Source organism: Podarcis pityusensis (genome assembly GCF_964106645.2).
Source record: "Podarcis pityusensis genome assembly, chromosome: 16".
In the NCBI taxonomy this organism is placed as follows: Eukaryota; Metazoa; Chordata; class Lepidosauria; order Squamata; family Lacertidae; genus Podarcis; species Podarcis pityusensis.
Window position 1 is genome coordinate 8973911 of NC_138041.1, and position 18860 is coordinate 8992770.

The 18860-nt window shown below is 48.7% G+C and overlaps 1 protein-coding gene across 6 annotated transcripts in view; it reads right to left on the reverse strand.

Moving 5' to 3' along the window:
• Window positions 1-604: 604 nt before the first annotated feature.
• Window positions 605-18860, reverse strand: part of ADAR (adenosine deaminase RNA specific) — a 41138-nt gene continuing 22882 nt past the window's right edge. For all 6 annotated transcript variants that reach the window (XM_080984528.1, XM_080984526.1, XM_080984527.1 and 3 more), the window contains exons 4-15: window positions 17507-17664; window positions 15190-15325; window positions 14754-14965; window positions 12299-12455; window positions 11869-12040; window positions 10258-10351; window positions 9436-9555; window positions 8585-8718; window positions 6824-7006; window positions 5249-5361; window positions 3133-3260; window positions 605-2494 (exon numbers count right to left, since the gene is read on the reverse strand). In XM_080984528.1, the coding sequence (XP_080840654.1) occupies window positions 2254-2494; window positions 3133-3260; window positions 5249-5361; window positions 6824-7006; window positions 8585-8718; window positions 9436-9555; window positions 10258-10351; window positions 11869-12040; window positions 12299-12455; window positions 14754-14965; window positions 15190-15325; window positions 17507-17664 (1848 nt within the window). In that variant the 3' untranslated portion in view covers window positions 605-2253. The remainder of the gene's footprint in view (window positions 2495-3132; window positions 3261-5248; window positions 5362-6823; window positions 7007-8584; window positions 8719-9435; window positions 9556-10257; window positions 10352-11868; window positions 12041-12298; window positions 12456-14753; window positions 14966-15189; window positions 15326-17506; window positions 17665-18860) is intronic.

The window sequence follows — 18860 nt, forward strand, 5'->3', positions numbered from 1 at the left end:
GGTGGCTGCTTAAATAAATAAATAAATAAATAAAATAATTTATTATTTATACCCCGCCTGGGCAGCTTCCAACAGAACACTAAAATACAATAACCTATTAAACATTAAAAGCTTCCCTAAACAGGGCTGCCTTCAGATGTCTTCTAAAAGTCTGGTAGTTGTTGTTCTCTTTGGCATCTGATGGGAGGGCGTTCCACAGGGCGGGTGCCACTACCGAGAAGGCCCTCTGCCTGGTTCCCTGTAACCTGGCTTGTTGCAGCGAGGGAACCGCCAGAAGGCTCTTGGCGCTGGACCTCAGTGTCCGGGCAGAACGATGGAGGTGAAGACGCTCCTCCAGGGAAAAGGCTGCTCCTGCCCAAGTAACAAAGCATTTGCTTGCAGAGGTCTTGGCTCCCCCCGCTCTCCTCCCCCTCCCCCTGGCCATTTCAGCTTCTTCCCCCACCTTCCTTCCCAAATGCATGAAATTAAGCACATAGATCCTCCCCACCTTAGAGAATCTCATGGGAGATGGTCTCCCCCCTCCCAAAAGAGGAACAAAAAAACAAAAAGATGTTTGCTTTGCCCCCTCTCCCCTGGGAAAAGAAAAAAGAATCACACCAGCAAAACCAATACAGAAAACCTTTTTTTTTATTATTATTATTTTCAGGCGGAATGTGATGACTTCAGTTGTCAAACGATGGTATCTAGAGGGGCAATTAAAAGCAGACTTGCCAAAAAAAGGGGGGGGGGAGGAAATAACCTGAATTACAATAGTGGTGGGAGAAGGATCAGATTTGCCTTGAATAAATTTACATCTGTTTTTTATTATTATTTGCTCGCCAGTGCCTTCGTGACTAAGGAAGGAAATGAACTGTGCGTCATGAGGATGGGGAGATGAGAGCTGGAGGAGAGGCTGCCGCCTTTCGACAGAAAAGAGTTTGCATAAAGAGAGCTCTCCCCAGTTAATTCCACTACAGCAACTGCCCAGACGCAACTGATGGGGAGGAGAAAAGCTGGAGGGGGCAAAAAAACCCCCAAAAGCCTCTCCTGGCTGGGATCCTTTGCATTTCAAATGCGCCTTTAGAAAACGAAAAACAAAGGCTGCTTGGAACATCAGGGGGAAGGATTCCACAAATAAGACAAACCACTGCCGACTCCATAGCAGCCAACAGCTTGGAACTGGAGTTTTATATACATATATTTAAAAATTGAGGACTAGGAACTTAAAAGAAAGGGGGAGTGTGGGAATTCTGAGGTGTTAGAAGGAATCAAGTGATGACCCCATATTTAAACATTCATAGAGACCCGGTGGTAGGACATACTTGCTTGAGTGACTGCTCCTCCGTGCCTTTTAATATTAAAAATTAAGGTGAGTCTGGCTGGCTCTCACGACAGCAGGTGTCAACACAGAAGAGGGAGGAAAGGAGTTTGGGAGAATGTGGGGGAGCTGTGCGGTTTTAGCTTAGAATGACCTCAGGAAGGCTGGGCTGTCTCGCTGGGAACAAGGCGAATTCAACAGCATTCCAAAGATTCGGGGAGAGGGGAAATGATCACACATACAGCCCCCCCATTAAAAAAATCCCGGAATTATACCATAACCTGGCGGTGCGATGGGTAAATGTTGTAGTGGCTCCAAAGGCAGAATTCTGAATTAAACAGAATAGTAAGAAGAGGAGTTGGGTTATATATATCAGAAAATTAAATTCAAGTGAGGGGAAATCTCTGTGATGTTCCTAGAGTTCACCTTTATGCAAATCCATGGAGAGACAGAACTGCTGTGGAAAAGACAGTGTGTGCATAATTACCAGTTCCTCAATTCACAGCTTTTAAAAATAAAATAAGAGGAGGGGTTCAAAGAATTGATTTTTTAAAAAGCAGAGAGAGGACAAGGAAGGCGGCCTTTTGACTAACCAGAAGGGGACAGAGATGGGGAAGGGGTGTTGTCACAAGACGAGCGTTGATGCTGGTGGAGCTCTCTTTCTCTCTCAGGTGTGCGCACTCGGATCACGTCTTTGCAATGTTCGTTGATAAGGGGGGGGGAATTAAAGGGGAGGGAGACTCCCCCCCCCGCTCCTTCCCCAATGCTGCCAATTTAAATCGGAAGGAGGGAAGGCCTTGCGGCAAATCCATAACCCTAAGTTAACATTCCTGCTTCCATTTTTAAAAAAAGAATACACACAACCTATGTTAATAAAAAAAATACCCCTTTCCTTTCACCCCTCCCCCCGCAGCCAAAAAAAAAAAAAAGATAAAATAATAAAAATGCACAGCTTGCTAGACTTCGGACGGGCCAAAGGTCTTCTCCTCTTGGGGTTTGCAGATCCAGCTCCCGTAGCCCATCTCCTGCAGGGCCCAGAAGAATTGCCGCTTGGCACTCTGGTATGTGACGGCCGCTTCCTTGGCCTCCGAGTACACGGTCAGTTTCTGCAGGGCCTTGCGATCCATCTTGGCACAGAGCGATTGGAAGAGTGCAAACAGGTTCCTCTTGGAGACCCGGGACACGTCCAGTTTTGGTCTGAGGAAGGAAGGAACATAAAGGAAAAGGACTCCAGGAGGGAGCCTAAGTGTTTCGTTGTCCTCCTGGCTTTCCCACGGCAGTCGCCAGTGCTAGCAATTCAAACTGGACGACAGAAAGATAAGAATGTGCTGATCTTTCGTAAGAATGTGTCAAAACTGTTGGGGCCGTCCAGCTTCACCGGTGACGGCCAAACTTGGTCCTCCAGCTGTTTTGGCACTACAATTCCCACCATCCCTGGCCACTGGTCCTGTTAGCTAGGGATGATGGGAGTTGTAGTCCAAAAACAGCTGGAGGGCCAAGTTTGGCCACACAGACCTACACTGAAAGAATGTGCGAGGTTGGGTGTGTTCTCTGCTCTGCCTGGAGATGCCTGGGACCATCTTGGTGCAAAGGAAGTGTGTGTGTGTCCCCCCCATCCACACCAGGCAGTGCTCCCCCCCAAATTACTCACTTTTCTTATATCTCATCCAGTGTCAGTTTTGTTGCTGGCCCCGAGCATGTGGATGGAATATGCATGAAAACAAAGGCAGCCAAAAATCTGCTTCCCACACCCACTGGAAGCAGCCACCCAACCATGCCTGATGTTATGGTTACCCCTCTATGCCTCCCCTCCAATAGCTGTGTCCCACTCTTACCCATCTACTTTGCCTTTTGTGCCATCCAGGACTTCGACTTCAGAGTCATCAGGGAGGCACCAGTTGACGCTGGATTCCTTTGTCTTCCCCGTCTGCCTTGCGGAGTCGTAGACGCTGACTCTGCCAACCTGTGTTGAGAGAGAGAGAGAAAGAGATAGATAGCAAAGCTGAATATTCTATCTATCTATCTATCTATCTATCTATCTATCTATCTATCTATATGTGTGTGTGTGTGTGTGTGTGTATATAAAGGTAAAGGTACCCCGACCGTTCGGTCCAGTCGCGTACGACTCTGGGGGTGCAGCGCTCATCTCGTTCTATAAGCCGAGAGAGCTGGCATTTGTCTACAGACAGCTTCTGGGTCATGTGGCCAGCATGACTGAGCCACTTCTGGCGAACCAGAGCAGCGCACGGAAACGCCGTTTACCTTCCCGCCAGAGTGGTACCTATTTATCTGCTTGCACTTTGACGTGCTTTTGAACTGCAGGAGCTGGGACCAAACAACGGGAGCTCAATATACACATATAACAAACAGTGTATCCAGTGGTTTCACCAGGACCGGGTTTCAACACTGCGATATATCGCCAGCTAAACATCATGTTAAGAGTGATATATCACGATCTCTGAAATAAGGGTGGACCTAGGTAGAGGCACTGGCTGGCTTCACAGTTTTTCCCACGTTGTGATTTTGGCACAGCACACGCACGCCAAAATTCACGATATATTGCCAGGTCAAAAATGCCACAATATGGACTTCAAACTGCTTTTGGATGACACTTCAATTTATCTCCCAGCCCTAGTTTTCAGCCTAACCTAAGGTCTCGTTTTCTGGCATAGTTACGTTTGGAAAACAAAGCTCAAATTTTGCAGGGCAGGAGACACTGGTTGTTACCATTGCAACGTGCTGTGTTGCCCTTGATGTGGGCTCTTTTTAGCAAAAACTCCTGTGAATCCCAAGTTTTAAGGATAGGACAGAACGTGTAAGAACACAAGAAGAGCCAGGCTGGAGGATCAGGCCCATCTGGTCCAGCATTCTGTTCTCACAATGGTCAACCAGAGGCCTCAAGGGAAGCCCGAAAGCGGGACCTGAGCCCAAGAGCAACTCTCTCCAACTTCTAATACCAGTTTCTGGGAATCACGAGGCATTCTGCCTTCAACAGCAGAGGTAAGAACATGCCCTAGCAGTCATTGACAGCCTTATCCTTCACGCATGTATTAATTCCCTTTTAAAGCCATTCAATCTGGTGGCTATTCCAAACCAATCATCTTCCAAAGCAACTACTGTATTCCAAACTTAAAAATGGAAAGCGTAATGCTGATGGTCAACAAAAGAGGTTTAAAGACTGTCTCAAGCCAAATGTAAAAAAATGTAGTATAAACACCAACGATTGGGAAACACTTGCCTGCGAGCGCTCCAGTTGGAGAACAGCCTTTACCAAAGGTGTCATGGGCTTTGAAGACACTCAAAAACTCAGGGTGCAAGGGAGAAACGTGCTAAGAGGAAGGCACGCTTGGCAAATCCACACTGTGACCAACTTGTGCCCGGAAACCAATGTCCCCACTGTGGAAGGACGTGTGGATCCAGAACTGGCCTCCAGTTATGGACTCATTATTAAAACCATGTTTATGAAAGAGAATCTTACTTGGCTATGAGTGATCGCCAAAGAAGAAGAAGATTATGCCACATCTTGCGACAGCAAACTCAGCAGTCCATTGTGCAGAAGTACGTTATTTTGCCTGTCCTGAGTCTTCCAACATTCAGGTTTGTTGGATGGGGCCAGAGTCTGAATACTAAGGAGGGAGAAAAGACTCTCCTCCCATCAGTCCAATTTCTCTATAATGTCCCCCACTTACTTGCTTTCCCTCCTCCAAACTAGAATTATAGAATTGTAGCGTTGGAGAGCCATTCCCCAAGGGTTGTCTAGTCCAACCCCTGGCTATGCAGGAATCTCAGCTAGACCGTAAGTGACAAATATTGCAGCTGCATAGTGAAAAGTTCCAGACACCTATGCTTTGAGCACGACTGAACTATGGGAAGGTGGCATACAAATAATTGATGAAGGAGGAGGAGGAAGACAAGGAATTAAAACCGCAACGGGAATCAAACAGCGGTTACCTCCGGGTGATTGACAAAATACGGCTCGGGGAGTCCGGACTGGAATGTGTTGCCGTCTCTTGACATGCGGCAGCAGATGGCACGCGTCAAGTGACCTTGACTGTACAAGTAGCCTGGAAAGGGAACACAAAACGAGGTTGATGGCGCAGGCATTTTTTTGAAAAAAAGGGGCACAGATCAGCTGCTTCATCAACATGAAGGGCACCACCACATTTGGAAGCGCTAGCAGCAGCTGCATCTTGGCAGGAAGGGCAGAGGTTTAACACAAGTCTTGAGTACTTTGCTGCCTTTAAGACATTTATAGCCAGGGCCTGCTGCGTCCCTGTCATGAGACGGGGGCTTCCAAGGTCCCAAAAGGAGGAGGAGGAGGGGGGGAAACACCCAAATGAACATGCAGCAAAATCTCAACAGCCTCTTTTGCTTCCTATAGAGCAGGGATGGGAAAACTGGGCTATGTGGATGTTCTTGGGTTCCAGTTCCCCCCAGCCCCCAGCCAGCAAGGCTAATGGGAGTTGTAGTACAGCAGCATTTAGAGAGCCCTGCAGGTTTCCCAACCACTGCCCTAAGGTGAGTCATTTGTGGCAGAATTGCGTCTCTGTGCTCTCGAGTCTTCTCACCGACTGTGCCCATTATTTTTTTTACGACTACTGCTAATCAGATATTTTACTTGTGCTTTGCCATGCCAGGGCAGGTTACAACAGTTTAAATGTGCTGCATTAAAACTGGTTAAACCAAAGATTTTTGGGAGGGTCTCTCTCTCTATATATATGGACAACCCCCCCCCCCAAAAAAAAAACACAATTTATACACCACTTAATTTTGATTATCTCTAGGCAGTGTATACCAAGCCCAACAAATAGAATCAAGATAAAACCAGTTAACCAACTGTAAAATCAGAACGGTGAAAGAATGGCTGCTGGGATTTATTATTATTATTATTTAAGTCTCCAGCAGATGCCAAAAAGTTCAACAGGGAAGGGGCATCTCTTCCCAGAACTGGGCCCACCATATGGAACGTGCATCAACTTCTCCGAAAACCTAAGTGGCCAGGCAGGGATAGAAGGAATCAAGCACTCCTAAGCTATTCTGGACCGAAGTCAGTAAGGATGCTGAAAATTAATGTAGGAACCTTGAACTCAGCTTGGCAGCAACCTGGCAGCCAGGGAAAGGTTTTTGAGCAATGCACTGGCGACAGTCTGCCCCATCAACAACAGGAAATGTTTCTCTGGTGTCAAAGCTGCCCGGGGGGTGGGGGGTGGAGAGAGGTGTGCCTTCTATGTACACGGAAAGCTACACAGCCAAGGCACCAGGGCGCCTCTGCTAGGAAGGAATTCTGGGGCTGCCACAGAGAAGGCTCCCTCTTCTCCCAGGCCAATACCGCCCTTCCCCTGCTGATCTTAACACCCAAGAGGGTCTGCATCTCTGTAGCGAAGGAAGTGGTCTTTCAGACATCTTGGAATGGAGTGGGGTAAAGTAATAGGTGCTTTGGGGGGGGGGGTTATAGCTGAGAAGGCAGGAGAAAAGAGATACGAGATCCCCACACCCAGCAACAGGGAGGATGGAGAGATCCCTTACCAAGTGTGACTGAGCGGAGATAAACAGGCTGCAGGAAGTGGGAGAGCAGCGCCCCCTGCAGGCCCAGCACATTCCAGCGCAGAATCTTGTCGCTGCAGGACATGGTGCGGAGACGCTCGCCATGCTGGATCCCGTCCCACGTTGGCACGATGTCGCTGGATTCCACCGGGATAGTGCCTTCCCCTGCAGGAAGAGAGGGAGCCAGTCGGGAGCTGCCTTTGCTGGGATGGCCCAAAGGCCACACAAACACCCATACTAGAGTCAAAGGATGGCTGTCTCCAGCCGCTGCCGCCAGACAGGTGCTGCTGGATCTTCAGAGAGGAGGGCATGGGTGCCAGGGCTTCTTCCAGCACCTGATGTGTTCAAAAGGTATGCCGCCTCTGCACAGAGAGGTTCCATTCAGCTGTTAGTAAAAAGGTAAAGGGACCCCTGTCCATTAGGTCCAGTCGTGGCCGACTCTGGGGTTGCGGTGCTCATCTCGCTTTACTGGCCGAGGGAGCCGGCGTACAGCTTCCGGGTCATGTGGCCAGCATGACTAAGCCGCTTCTGGCGAACCAGAGCAGCGCACGGAAACGCCGTTTACCTTCCTGCTGGTGCGGTACCTATTTATCTACTTGCACTTTGACGTGCTTTCGAACTGCTAGGTTGGCAGGAGCTGGGACTGAGCAACGGGAACTCACCCCGTCGTGGGGATTCGAACCGCCAACTTTCTGATCGGCAAGTCCTAGGCTCTGTGGTTTAACCCACAGCGCCACCCGCGGCATAAAACAGGGCACACCCTTCCAGAGTTCCCTGAGCATTTCAGTCTGGCTGAAATAGTGTCCTGGGCAGAGGGGCAGCCATTGGAGCCTCGCAATGCCAGTAGCAAAACGAACAGCTACAGTGGTACCTCGGGTTACAGACGCTTCAGGTTACAGACTCCGCTAACCCAGAAATAGTACCTCGGGTTAAGAACTTTGCTTCAGGATGAGAACAGAAATCGTGCTCCGGCGGCGCGGCAGCAGCGGGAGGCCCCATTAGCTAAAGTGGTGTTTCAGGTTAAGAACAGTTTCAGGTTAAGAACGGAACTCCGGAACGAATTAAGTACTTAACCCAAGGTACCACTGTACAGTGGTACCTCTGGTTGTGAAAGTGATCCGTTCCAGAGGCCCGTTTGCAACCTGAAAAGCCCGCAACCTGAAGCACTGTATCTGCACAGGTGCGTGGCGCGATTTGGCGCTTCTGCACATGCGCGAGCGGCGAAAACCGGAAGTAACCCTTTCCAGTGCTTCCGGGTCGCTGCGGGACGCAACCTGAAAAAACGTAACATGAAGCAAATGTAACATGAGGTATGACTGCAAGGGACCTGCCCACAAGACACTGACGCAAAAACCATGGACAAACTATGCAACAGAATGAAAAGACCACTATTCCCCCAGCCTTTTCCCTCCCCCTCTCTCCCCCCCTCCCCAGAATTGAAGGTGGAGATGCTATATGTACCTTTCCTTGCTTATCTGCATCACAAAAAACTTTAATTAAATAACCAATTTAAAAAAAGAGAAAATCACCATTGCGTATTGCAACAGGCATTGGGCTGCATACAATGAAAAGAAGTTATTGTTGCTACTGGATGGACTGACTGAGTATAAATAAGGCAATTAGAAGGCTGGAAACTGTATCCTTAAAAAAACTGCATACCAGAATACCCGGCTGCACAGGTAAAAGCTGAAAAAGGGAAGCAACAAAACTCCAGTCGCCAGGCTCAGTTCCCCTGGCACTCACCGTTTTCAACTTTTGTGCGCAGCTTCCCCTGCTTGGGATTCTCGAAGAGCGGCTGGTGCTGGCCTTCCCCCACTGTATTGGCCTGGTCGGTGCAGGATTTGTCAAAGAGAGCCCCGTCCCCACAAGGTGCCGTGCTAGGGGGCAGAAGAACAAGGCACACCCTGAACCCGAGAGGCTATTAAGAAATCAGTGTGGGCTGCTTTTCAGCAGGTCCCCCTGAAACAGGGCTCAAGCAAATTCTTAAAATGGCAATTTAAAAGGCATTGCGCTAAATGGCCCATCTAGCCCAAGGAGAGAGCAGCTCAGGTCCTACGGCCAAATGCAGAACTGCAGGCCTCTCTATCTGACCCTTGGGCAGTTCCACCTCCCTCACAGAGCTCGCTGGGGGGCAGCAGCCTTGGACAGGGCCTTTTCTGTGGCAGCCCCCAAGCTGCGGAATTCCCTCCCGAGAGAGGTGCGCCTGTCACCTTCACTAACATGGTTTTCATTGTATGCTGAAGACACACCTCTTTGCCCTGCCCTTTTGACACTTGAACGGTGTGTTTGGGGCGACCCCACCCTGTTCCTGCGACTGCAATTTGTTCTGAACTGCTCTTTAAATGGTTGCGACCTGCCCTGGGACCTTAAGGGGAGGGGTAGGAAATAAAATCAATGTCACACTGTCTGCCTGCTGTGTGGAACACTTATTTACCCCTGCCCAACTCTTCCCTTTGCTGTTTTTTGGGTTCCCCGATAGCTCTTTCCCCCGCGTTGCATTCAACATCCCCTGCAAAACGCAGCACAATCAGGCACGCACACCCCTCAGCCATCTTGCACCGCTGCACGCAGGTCAGGCCCCAGCTGGTGCTCACCTGATGTACAGGTGAAAAGTGATGTCGTCTTTGATCTTCAGCTTGCCATCCTCCAGGGGCTGGAAGATGCTATCTTCGGGTGCCGAGGGGTCAAACTTCATGAGCTCTGTGTACAGGAACCTGGAATAACATCACCACAATGTGAAGCGGTGCCTGGTCAACCTTCCTGGCCTTGGGACCCCATTCTGCACAGGTTTACTTGGCCGTAAAGCCCCACATAGCAAGGCTGCCCCCCCCCAAGTAGAACTGCAATGTTTAATCAATCAGTTCTTTGGCTTTCCTTTCCCCCTCCTGCTCCTTGTTTAACTGCTTTTTAAACAGGTTTGCTGTTTTGAAATTTTAATGCAGGCTTTGGGAGGTTCTGGTGGCCTCGAAAGTGGGATGTGTTAAAATCTAAATCGGTGCTTCAAACCATCAGGAAGCAGTTTATAAAACAACTGTTGCACGGTGTTAGGGTTTTACTGTATATTTCATCATTTTAAGGTATCATTATTCATACTTGCCAGTCACCACCCTGTAAAGAGGGGTAGACAGCGAAAGAGAAAAGGGGGTGCCTCACCCTCCACCAGCCTCTCTGCCCCCTCCCAAATTATTGTATCTCTCAACAGAAAAAAACAAGTTCCTCACCCCTGTGTGCTACAGATAAAGGTTGCCATCATTAAATATTCCATTCATTCACAATATCGCTCACAACGACCTGCAAGGTAGGACCAGCGCCTAGTATTCTGTCCTGGAACAGGGGCTGGGCACTCAACACATGCCCCATTCTGGGCAGATCTCTTCTGAATGGCCTTGCTTGGCTTCCCGCTTCCGCCTCCTCACCTTATGAAACCCCTCCTGGAAATGATCTCCGCATGACAGTCATTGACCGTCTCCCCTTTCAGGCTCAACTCCTCCCCTTTCACACAGCGATTCCCTGAGAGGCAAGGAGGAGAAAGAAAGCGGTCAGGAAAATACTGCATTAACAGACCCCGCGCGAAGGGCTTGGTGTGGACAAAAGGAGAGCCGAATTTGTTTATTTCCAGGTTGTTGTGGTGTGTGTGGTTTTTTTCAACAACAGACCAAGGAACCCTTAGCAGTTTGCTGGGACGAAGAGTTGTCACTCGCGAGCCATCACTGAATATGAGCCTGCTGTAGAACCTGATGCCGTGCTACAGTTTACGTAACGCACTCCACAAATCCACCTAGAAAAGGTGCACGATATGGACTGCGCTTGCAAAGCTGTGGTTTTACAACGAGAGCAAATCTATACGGATTGGCCTTCTGCAGCAGCTGAATTGCATTCCGATTGTTCTATCCCCCTTGATTACTTATTTATTTATTAAACGAAAAGACGGCTGGGGCTAGTTTCCAATTTCATTCTGGGTTTGATTTTAAAACCCTCTTCATGAAAGAAAAATCACCCAAAACATAGGGCACTTATTCCCAGAGGAAGAGGCAGCTAGTGGTTTGTACAGGGTTTTCCCTGGCACCCATAAGCCCTTCCATGTCCTGCCCCTGGGGTCGCGAGATGAGTGCGGCTGTCTTTTCCTCCACTGAAAAGCACATGGAGCTGAAGGAGGAAGTTGGAAGAGTGATAACTCTTCCCCATTTCCTCTTTCAGCTTTATGGGCTTTTCAAAGCTCATATTAATTCTGCTGGATCTGATTTCACTCAAGATTCCATTAATAGAACAGCAACAAGAAGGCAGGGTGCCTGCTTACTCCATTTCCATCTGGCTTTTCTTTGGGGGGGGGGGCAAGAACGAAGTGACCTGAGTGGGTGATTTCCAAAAATAATCTGTTCCCCATGACCTTTGTTTTTTAAAAAAGTTTTTGTTTAGAGCAAGATTTCCCAAACTTGGGTCTCCAGCAGTTTTTGGACTACAACTCCCATTGTCCCTAGTTAGAAGGAACCAGTGGTCAGGGATGACTGGAATTGTAGTTCCCAAACCACCGGAGACCCAAGTTTGGGAAACACCAGTTTAGAGTCATTTAAATAAAGGTAAAGGGTAAAGGGACCTCTGACCATTAGGTCCAGTCACAGACGACTCTGGGGTTGCAGTGCTCATCTCGCTTTATTGGCCGAGGGAGCTGGTGTACAGCTTCCGGGTCATGTGGCCAGCATGACTAAGCAACTTCTGGCGAACCAGAGCAGCACACAGAAACGCTGTTCACCTTCCCACCAGAGTGGTACCTATTTATCTACTTTTACTTCATGCTTTCAAACTGCTAGGTTGGCAAGAGCAGGGAACGAGCAACGGGAGCTCACCCCGTTGTGGGGATTTGAACCGCCAACCTTCTGATCGGCAAGCCCTAGGCTCTGTAGTTTAACCCACAGTGCCACCCGCATCCCTTAGAGTCACTTAGCCATGGCTAAATGGAGCTTTTAAGCAAGATTCTTCCCAGCTCTGATATGAGTAATCCCCCTGCCCGGACCAGAAGCGTCTCTTACCTGTCCCGATGCTCACCACGACCCCCAGGCCCTCTTGCCCTCGCCTCATGATGATGGCAGCCAGGATCTTGCGCCCGAGCAAGCTGTGCTGGATACGCGCGGTCAGGGTGTTGAACCGCTGGTGGCTCAGCATAGCGATCTGGTCGTGGAGTGTGCTTCCGCTCACAGGGAGCTGCGAGATGGAAGAAGAAGAAGGTGAGGCCGGGAGTTTTCACAGCCGAAGAACAAGGCCCAGGTGAGAGGGGAGAGAAGCAAACTGCAAGGAAGCCTCTCCGGACATTGCTGGACTTCAACTCCCATCAGCCCCAGCAAGAATGGCCAATGGCTCGGGGTGATGGGAGCGGTAGTTCAGCAACATCTACGGGTCCAAGGTCTTCCCATATGGCCCATTAACAGCGAAAGGAGAGGCAAGCGAGGGTGGCAGTGTTACCTCTGTGATGGTCATGCCTTCGGAGTTCTCTGCCTTCTCCGTCTCCCCGATCAGAACCCGGAGCGCCGCGTCGGCAGCCTCCTGCTTGCCTTGCTTTTTGCTGTGCGCCGTGACGGCCGGGAACCAGCGGCCGCCCACTTTGGCTTGGAAGACGAATCTGCCAGGAGGAGGAAAATCAGCAGAGAAGGTGCAGGTTCAGTAACCGAGGGGCCCTGGGTGAGGTTGGCGCTATAAAAATCAAGAGCCCCAGCAGGAAAACAATGCACAGGAAGAGCTTGAGAGAGTTGGAAAGGTCAGAACGAATGCAGCAAGCTTGAGTAAAGCCCGAAAAGTGACTGGCTGGGTCCTACCCCCACCCTTGTTCTGTTTTTAAGATCAGCCTGCTAAGAGGCTGCTGGACTTCCACCAAGCAGGCTGGATCGCTACATCTCTCCGAAGGGGACACCTGAGGCCGTCCAGGTGTGGCTGGACAGGTGTTGGAAGCCTGACCTCGTCTGGAGGGCCCCAAGAGGTGCCCCATCCTCAGCTTACAGTCCAGGGCAACCATGTGGTAAATAATAATCGTAATAATAATAATTCAATTTCTTGCCATAAGGTCCCAGGGCAGGTTACAACGATTTAAAATACAATATTAAAAACAGTTTGAGAACAAATTATAGCCACAAGGACAGAGCAGGACATATTAACAGGAGAAAGCGGACCGAGAAATGTTTTTTCTCCCTCTCTTGTAAAAGGGGCATCCAAGAAAGCTGGATGTAAAAGGACTTCAGGCAACAGTGACAGAACTTGCTACTGCAGGAGGGGGTGATGGCCACTGACCTAGAATCATAGAATCATAGAGTTGGAAGAGACCACAAGGGCCATCGAGCCCAACCCCCTGCCAAGCAGGAAACACCATCAGAGCACTCCTGACATATGGTTGTCAAGCCTCTGCTTAAAGACCTCCAAAGAAGGAGACTCCACCACACCCCTTGGCAGCAAATTCCACTGTCGAACAGCTCTTACTGTCTGGAAGTTCTTCCTAATGTTTAGGTGGAATCTTCTTTCTTGTAGTCTGGATCCATTGCTCCGTGTCCACTTCTCTGGAGCAGCAGAAAACAACCTTTCTCCCTCCTCTATGTGACACCCTTTTATATATTTGAAGATGGCTATCATATCACCCCTTAACCTCCTCTTCTCCAGGCTAAACATGCGCAGCTCCCTTAGCCGTTCCTCATAAGGCATCGTTTCCAGGCCTTTGACCATTTTGGTTGCCCTCCTCTGGACACGTTCCAGTTTGTCAGTGTCCTTCTTGAACTGTGGTGCCCAGAACTGGACACAGTACTCCAGGTGAGGTCTGACCAGAGCAGAATACAGTGGCACTATTACTTCCCTTGATCTAGATGCTATACTCCTATTGATGCAGCCCAGAATTGCATTGGCTTTTTTAGCTGCCGCGTCACAAACCTGGATGGCTTTAGACGAGGATTGGACAAATTAATGCAGGATAAGGTTATCAAAGACCACGATGGCTATTCTCTGCCTCCACAGAGGCAGCAGCTGCTGAAAACCACATGAGAGGGTCCCCCCCTCCTTTCTTTCCATTTCCCTCTTTTTCCTTCCGTTCCGTTTTAGATTTAGATTTTTTAAAGTGTTTCTTTCATTCTGGAGCATTATAAAAACACACCTTGCATTGAGTATGAACTTTCATATATCTGTGGACAAGTATCCAGAAAATAGATGATGATGATGATAATACAAGTCATACCTCGAGTTACAGACACTTCAGGTTGTGTTTTTTCATGTTATGGACGTGCTGAAACCTAGATGTACCAGAATGGGTTACTTCTAGGTTTCAGCGGTCATGCAGAAGCGCTAAATTGCGCTTTGCACAGAAGTGGTGAATCGCAACCTGTGCGTGCGCAGACGCGGCGCTGTGGGTTGCGAACGCTGAAGGTTGTGAACATGCCTCCCACATGGATCACGTTCACAACCCGAGCGTCCACTGTAATAATAATGAAAACCACAAGAGAGTTTCTCTTGTGCTTGGGTCCTGCTTTCGGGCTTTCCCTTGTGGCGTACGGCTGACCACTGTGAGAACAGGAGGCTGGATGAGCAGAGCTGCTGGCCTGACCCTGCAGCCAGAATCTCCTTATGTTTAATGGCCATCCTGCCTAGGGCAGTTCCCTAGTGGACCAGGAGGACTTATCGGCGATGCAGGCGAGCCCTTTCTGTAGCTCAGCAGCGGAGCTCCTGCCTTGCACACAAGACTCCAGTTCCCCCCAGGGTCTCTCTGGTTAAGAGAGATTAAGCAGCAGGGCTTGGGAAAGACCTTTAGACAGAACAGCCCCTGCCAGCCAGAAGATGACAATCGAATTGGAGACTAAGGGCCTGGGCTTTGTTTTCTATGTTCTGCAAGCAACACAGGGAAAGAACCCTCTGGCTGGCTGGGCAGAGAGCCACTCCGCCTACTCACTTGGGGTCGTGGGGTGGCCCAGTCTGATTGATCAGCTTGAACTCAGCAGCAAAGCCATTGGCCCGGGCGTACTCCAGGAGGCCACTGACTGGGTTGGAGTTCAGGTACTTAATCAGCTCGCCGACACCCTTAGCGCTCGCGGCTTTTGCCTCTTCCACAGTTGCAGGCTGGACACCAGGCACATCCGCAGGCTGGTCGCCCTGGGCCTCTGTCTGAAAAAGTCACCAAGGAAACAGAGAGAGAAAGAGGCTGATGAGGAGGCTGGAACGAGGCCAGGGAGTGCGGCGCACAGAGGAGGCCGGGAGACCTGTCTCCGTTCTCATTTTCATGACGTACTGAGCGTTTTTCATATTGTGATTTTACGTTGCGAACCGCCCTGAGATCTATGGGTATGGGGCGGTCTATACCTTTAAGAAACAATAAACAACAAGGGTACCTGTTCAGGTAAGGTGCTGGTGTCCCCAGTGAGACCCCTCATGGCGGCCTCGGCGGCCATCTGCTTCGCTCCCTTCTTGCTGTTCGATACCACGGCAGGGAAGACGCGTTCGCCCACTTTCACGCAGTACTTGAACCTGATCGAAGGAAAAGGGGAAGACAGAGAGTTCATGGGCTTATTGAGACTGAAGGTAGATCTGGTACATAACCCCAGTCAAGCTTGCAAAAATCTACCATTTGCCTGATAACAAATGTTGGAAATGTAAAGAAACTGAAGGTACATTCTTTCACCTTTGGTGGACGTGCCCAAGGATTAAGGTTTTCTGGGAGATGATTTATAATGAATTAAAAAAGGTATTTAAATATACCTTCTTGAAGAAACCAGAGGCCTTCCTCCTGGGCATAGTCGGCCAATCGGTGTTAAAGAAGGACAGAACTTTCTTTATGTATGCTACAACAGCAGCAAGAATACTTATTGCAAAGTATTGGAAGACACAAGATCTACCCACACTGGAGGAATGGCAGATGAAAATGATGGACTACATGGAATTGGCGGAAATGACTGGCAGAATCCGAGACCAGGGAGAAGAGTCGGTGGAAGAAGATTGGAAGAAATTTAAAGATTACTTACAGAAGTATTGTAAAATTAATGAATGTTAGAATGATGTTGGATTGAAGTTAAGTGGTTTCTAGCTGTAATGGTATAAAAGAATATGGAAAAATTGGTTTTTAATACGTAAAAATTTAATGTTATAATATATCAAGATTAAAGATCAGGATTAAAAAGGAGGGAAAGGAATTGCTGGACTAACAAATTGAATTGGAATACAAAAGAGGGAAGTATGAGGAGGTCCGGGAAACAAGTAAATGTAAGAGAAGTGATGAAAAGATGGAATTGTTTTTAACTGTTTTTTTTTCTTTTTTGTATCTTGTATTTTTCTTTTTTCATTGTTAATTTTCTTATTAATGTAATCTTTTTCTTTTGAAATTTTAATAAATATCATTAAAAAAAAAAAGAGAGACTGAAGGTAGATCACACAGAAAGTGGTTGCAGCAGGAAGGCAGGTGGGGCCTGGGTCTTTTCCAGAACCCCCACTCCCTTTGAACAGAAAAAGGAGAGGAAGCCTGTCCCCCCCAAAAAAACACACACCATGTTTCTTGATTTTAGTTCCTTTTAGACAGACAAGCCACTGGACAGAGCCAATATCTTCCTCCGCATTTTGTGCAGAGCCCAGCACACTGCTAAATACTATAACCTAAACCAAGCTAGTCAAATATTATAACCTAGACTGTCCCCCTTTGAGATAACTGCTGCTTTTTTGGGGGGGGGGGGAAGCAAAGGCAAGGCTGATTCCAACCTACCTCAACCTGTGGCCCTCCAAAAATTGGGAGGCCTACAACTACCATCATCCACGACCTGTTTGCCACGCTAGCTGGCGCTGATGGGAGCTGGAGTACAAAACACCTGGAGGGCACCCGGTTGACGAAAGCTGGTTAGTGGGCTGGGTGCTCTCATAACCTTTGGCCTCCAGGTGTGGCTGAACTACAGTCCCCATCATCCCTGCCCACGAGTCATGATGGCTAGAGCTGATAAGAACTGCGACACAGCCACATCTGGAGGGCCAAAGGCTTCCCACACCTGCCCTAGTGAATGAAGGGGCTCAGGAGAGGCAATTAAAAGAGATTAAGTCAGGCCTCTTGAAGCAAGACCGCCAAGAATGTTTTTGATCTTTAGCAGCGAGCCCTGAGAGCTTTGTCTCTTGCACAGTCAAGAAACAGAACCCAGGGCAAAAAAAACAGAAGCATTTTTGTTAAGGATTGTAGGACAAGACCTGCCAAGAAAAATAAAGAACTTATTTATGTATGCTACAACAGCAGCAAGAGTCTTGTTAGCACGAGGATGGAAGAATGAGGAAATCCCAACGAAAAAACAGTGGCAAGAAAAATTGATGAGCTATGCGGAATTGGCAAAACTGACATATAAACTGCGTGAAAAGGACAACAGTGACTTCAAGGAAGAATGGGAACTTTCTACAAATTACTTTAAAAGACAACAAAATGATCTGGACTCCTTGGCAGGTTTTGAATACAGCACAAGGAGAAACAAGAGGTTTTCCCGGTGGTGATGATGTGCGTGCGCAAACATCCTCAGGGACTCTTGCAATAAAGAAACAAGCCCTCCCTCCATCCTCACCCCCCCCCCCAGAAAAAACAAAGGTGGTGCCTGTGTCCTGGTCTATTCCCCAGAGAGCAACAGCAGCCTAGGGCTTCGCCACGCTGTGAGCTTCACACGCTTCTGAACGCGAGTCGCGACCTACTTGGGATCGTGGGGAGGTCCATCCTGAGAGAGCAGCTGGAACTCGCAGACGCTCCCCGACTTCTGTGCGTATTCCATCAGGGCGCTGACGGGGTTCTTCCCAGAAAGCACATTCAGCTGTTGCGTTGTAGACAAAGCCTCTGACTCTGTCTGCTCAGGCTGGAGAGGGAAGGAAGGAAGGAAGGGAGGAGGAAATAAAGAAGGGGTTGTACCAGGACGCTGCAGAGTGGGGCTCTTTCTGCTGTTTTGTTTCTCTCTCACTGAAGCACCATGTTGGTTTGGCAACTCAGGGCGGGGGGGGGGGGCACCAATGGGAAATTATGCTCCTGGTGCCCAGAAGAGGAAATAATGATAATAATAATAAATTTTATTTATACCCTGCCCTCCCCGGCCGGAGCTGGGCTCAGGGCGGCTAACACTAGTAAAATTACAGTAAAAAACAAACCAAAAAAACCCCCACAATTTAAAATACAGGTTAAAATGCAATTTAAAATGCAAATGAAAGGATGGCTGTAAAAGCCAGCTGACCACCACCCTCAACAAAACTTCCACTGACCCCCAACTTCTCCCCAGAGGCAAAATTTTGGCTCACAGGGCTGCAGTTTCAGGCACCCTAGCCTGGGGGAGACCCTCCCCCACTGACTAGCCTGTTGCAGAACCCCAGGGGCTTGTGGATAATTTCCCAGGGGGTGGGGGAGAGACTACAGCAGGGGCGGGCAGACATCAGGCAAGACAGATCTACAGTGGTGCCTCGCAAGACGAAATTAATCTGTTCCGTGAGTCTCTTCGTCTTGAGGTTTTTTCGTCTTGCGAAGCATGGCTATTAGCGGCTTAGCGGCTATTAACGGCTTAGCGGCTTTAAGAAAAAGGAAACAAACTCGCAAGAACTCGCAAGACGTTTCGTCTTGCGAAGCAAGCCCATAGGGAAATTTGTCTTGCGGAACGACTCAAAAAACGCAAAACCCCTTTCGTCAAGCGAGTTTTTCGTCTTGCGAGGCATTCGTCTTGCGGGGCACCACTGTATTTTGCTGTTTACTACAACCCCATGGTCTGCCTACCAGAGTCAGGTGCGAAGACCAACAGTGAAGAATTAAAAGGACAGGGTGCCTCATGCTCATGACCTTAGGATCTATATTCAACAGTACTGAACTCGGCTCAAAATCCTTTCACACCTGAGTCCATACCTGGCTAGCTTTCTTCATTTTTGCAGCCTAATTTAAGGAGGTGGGGGGAAATCATTTTGCTATATATATATATTTTTTGACCAATTAAACTTTTTATTGCACTAGCCGTAGGCCACGGCATCATTCAGAAGGAGAACAAAAAACAAACAAACCCAAAAAAAACCCCAAAAC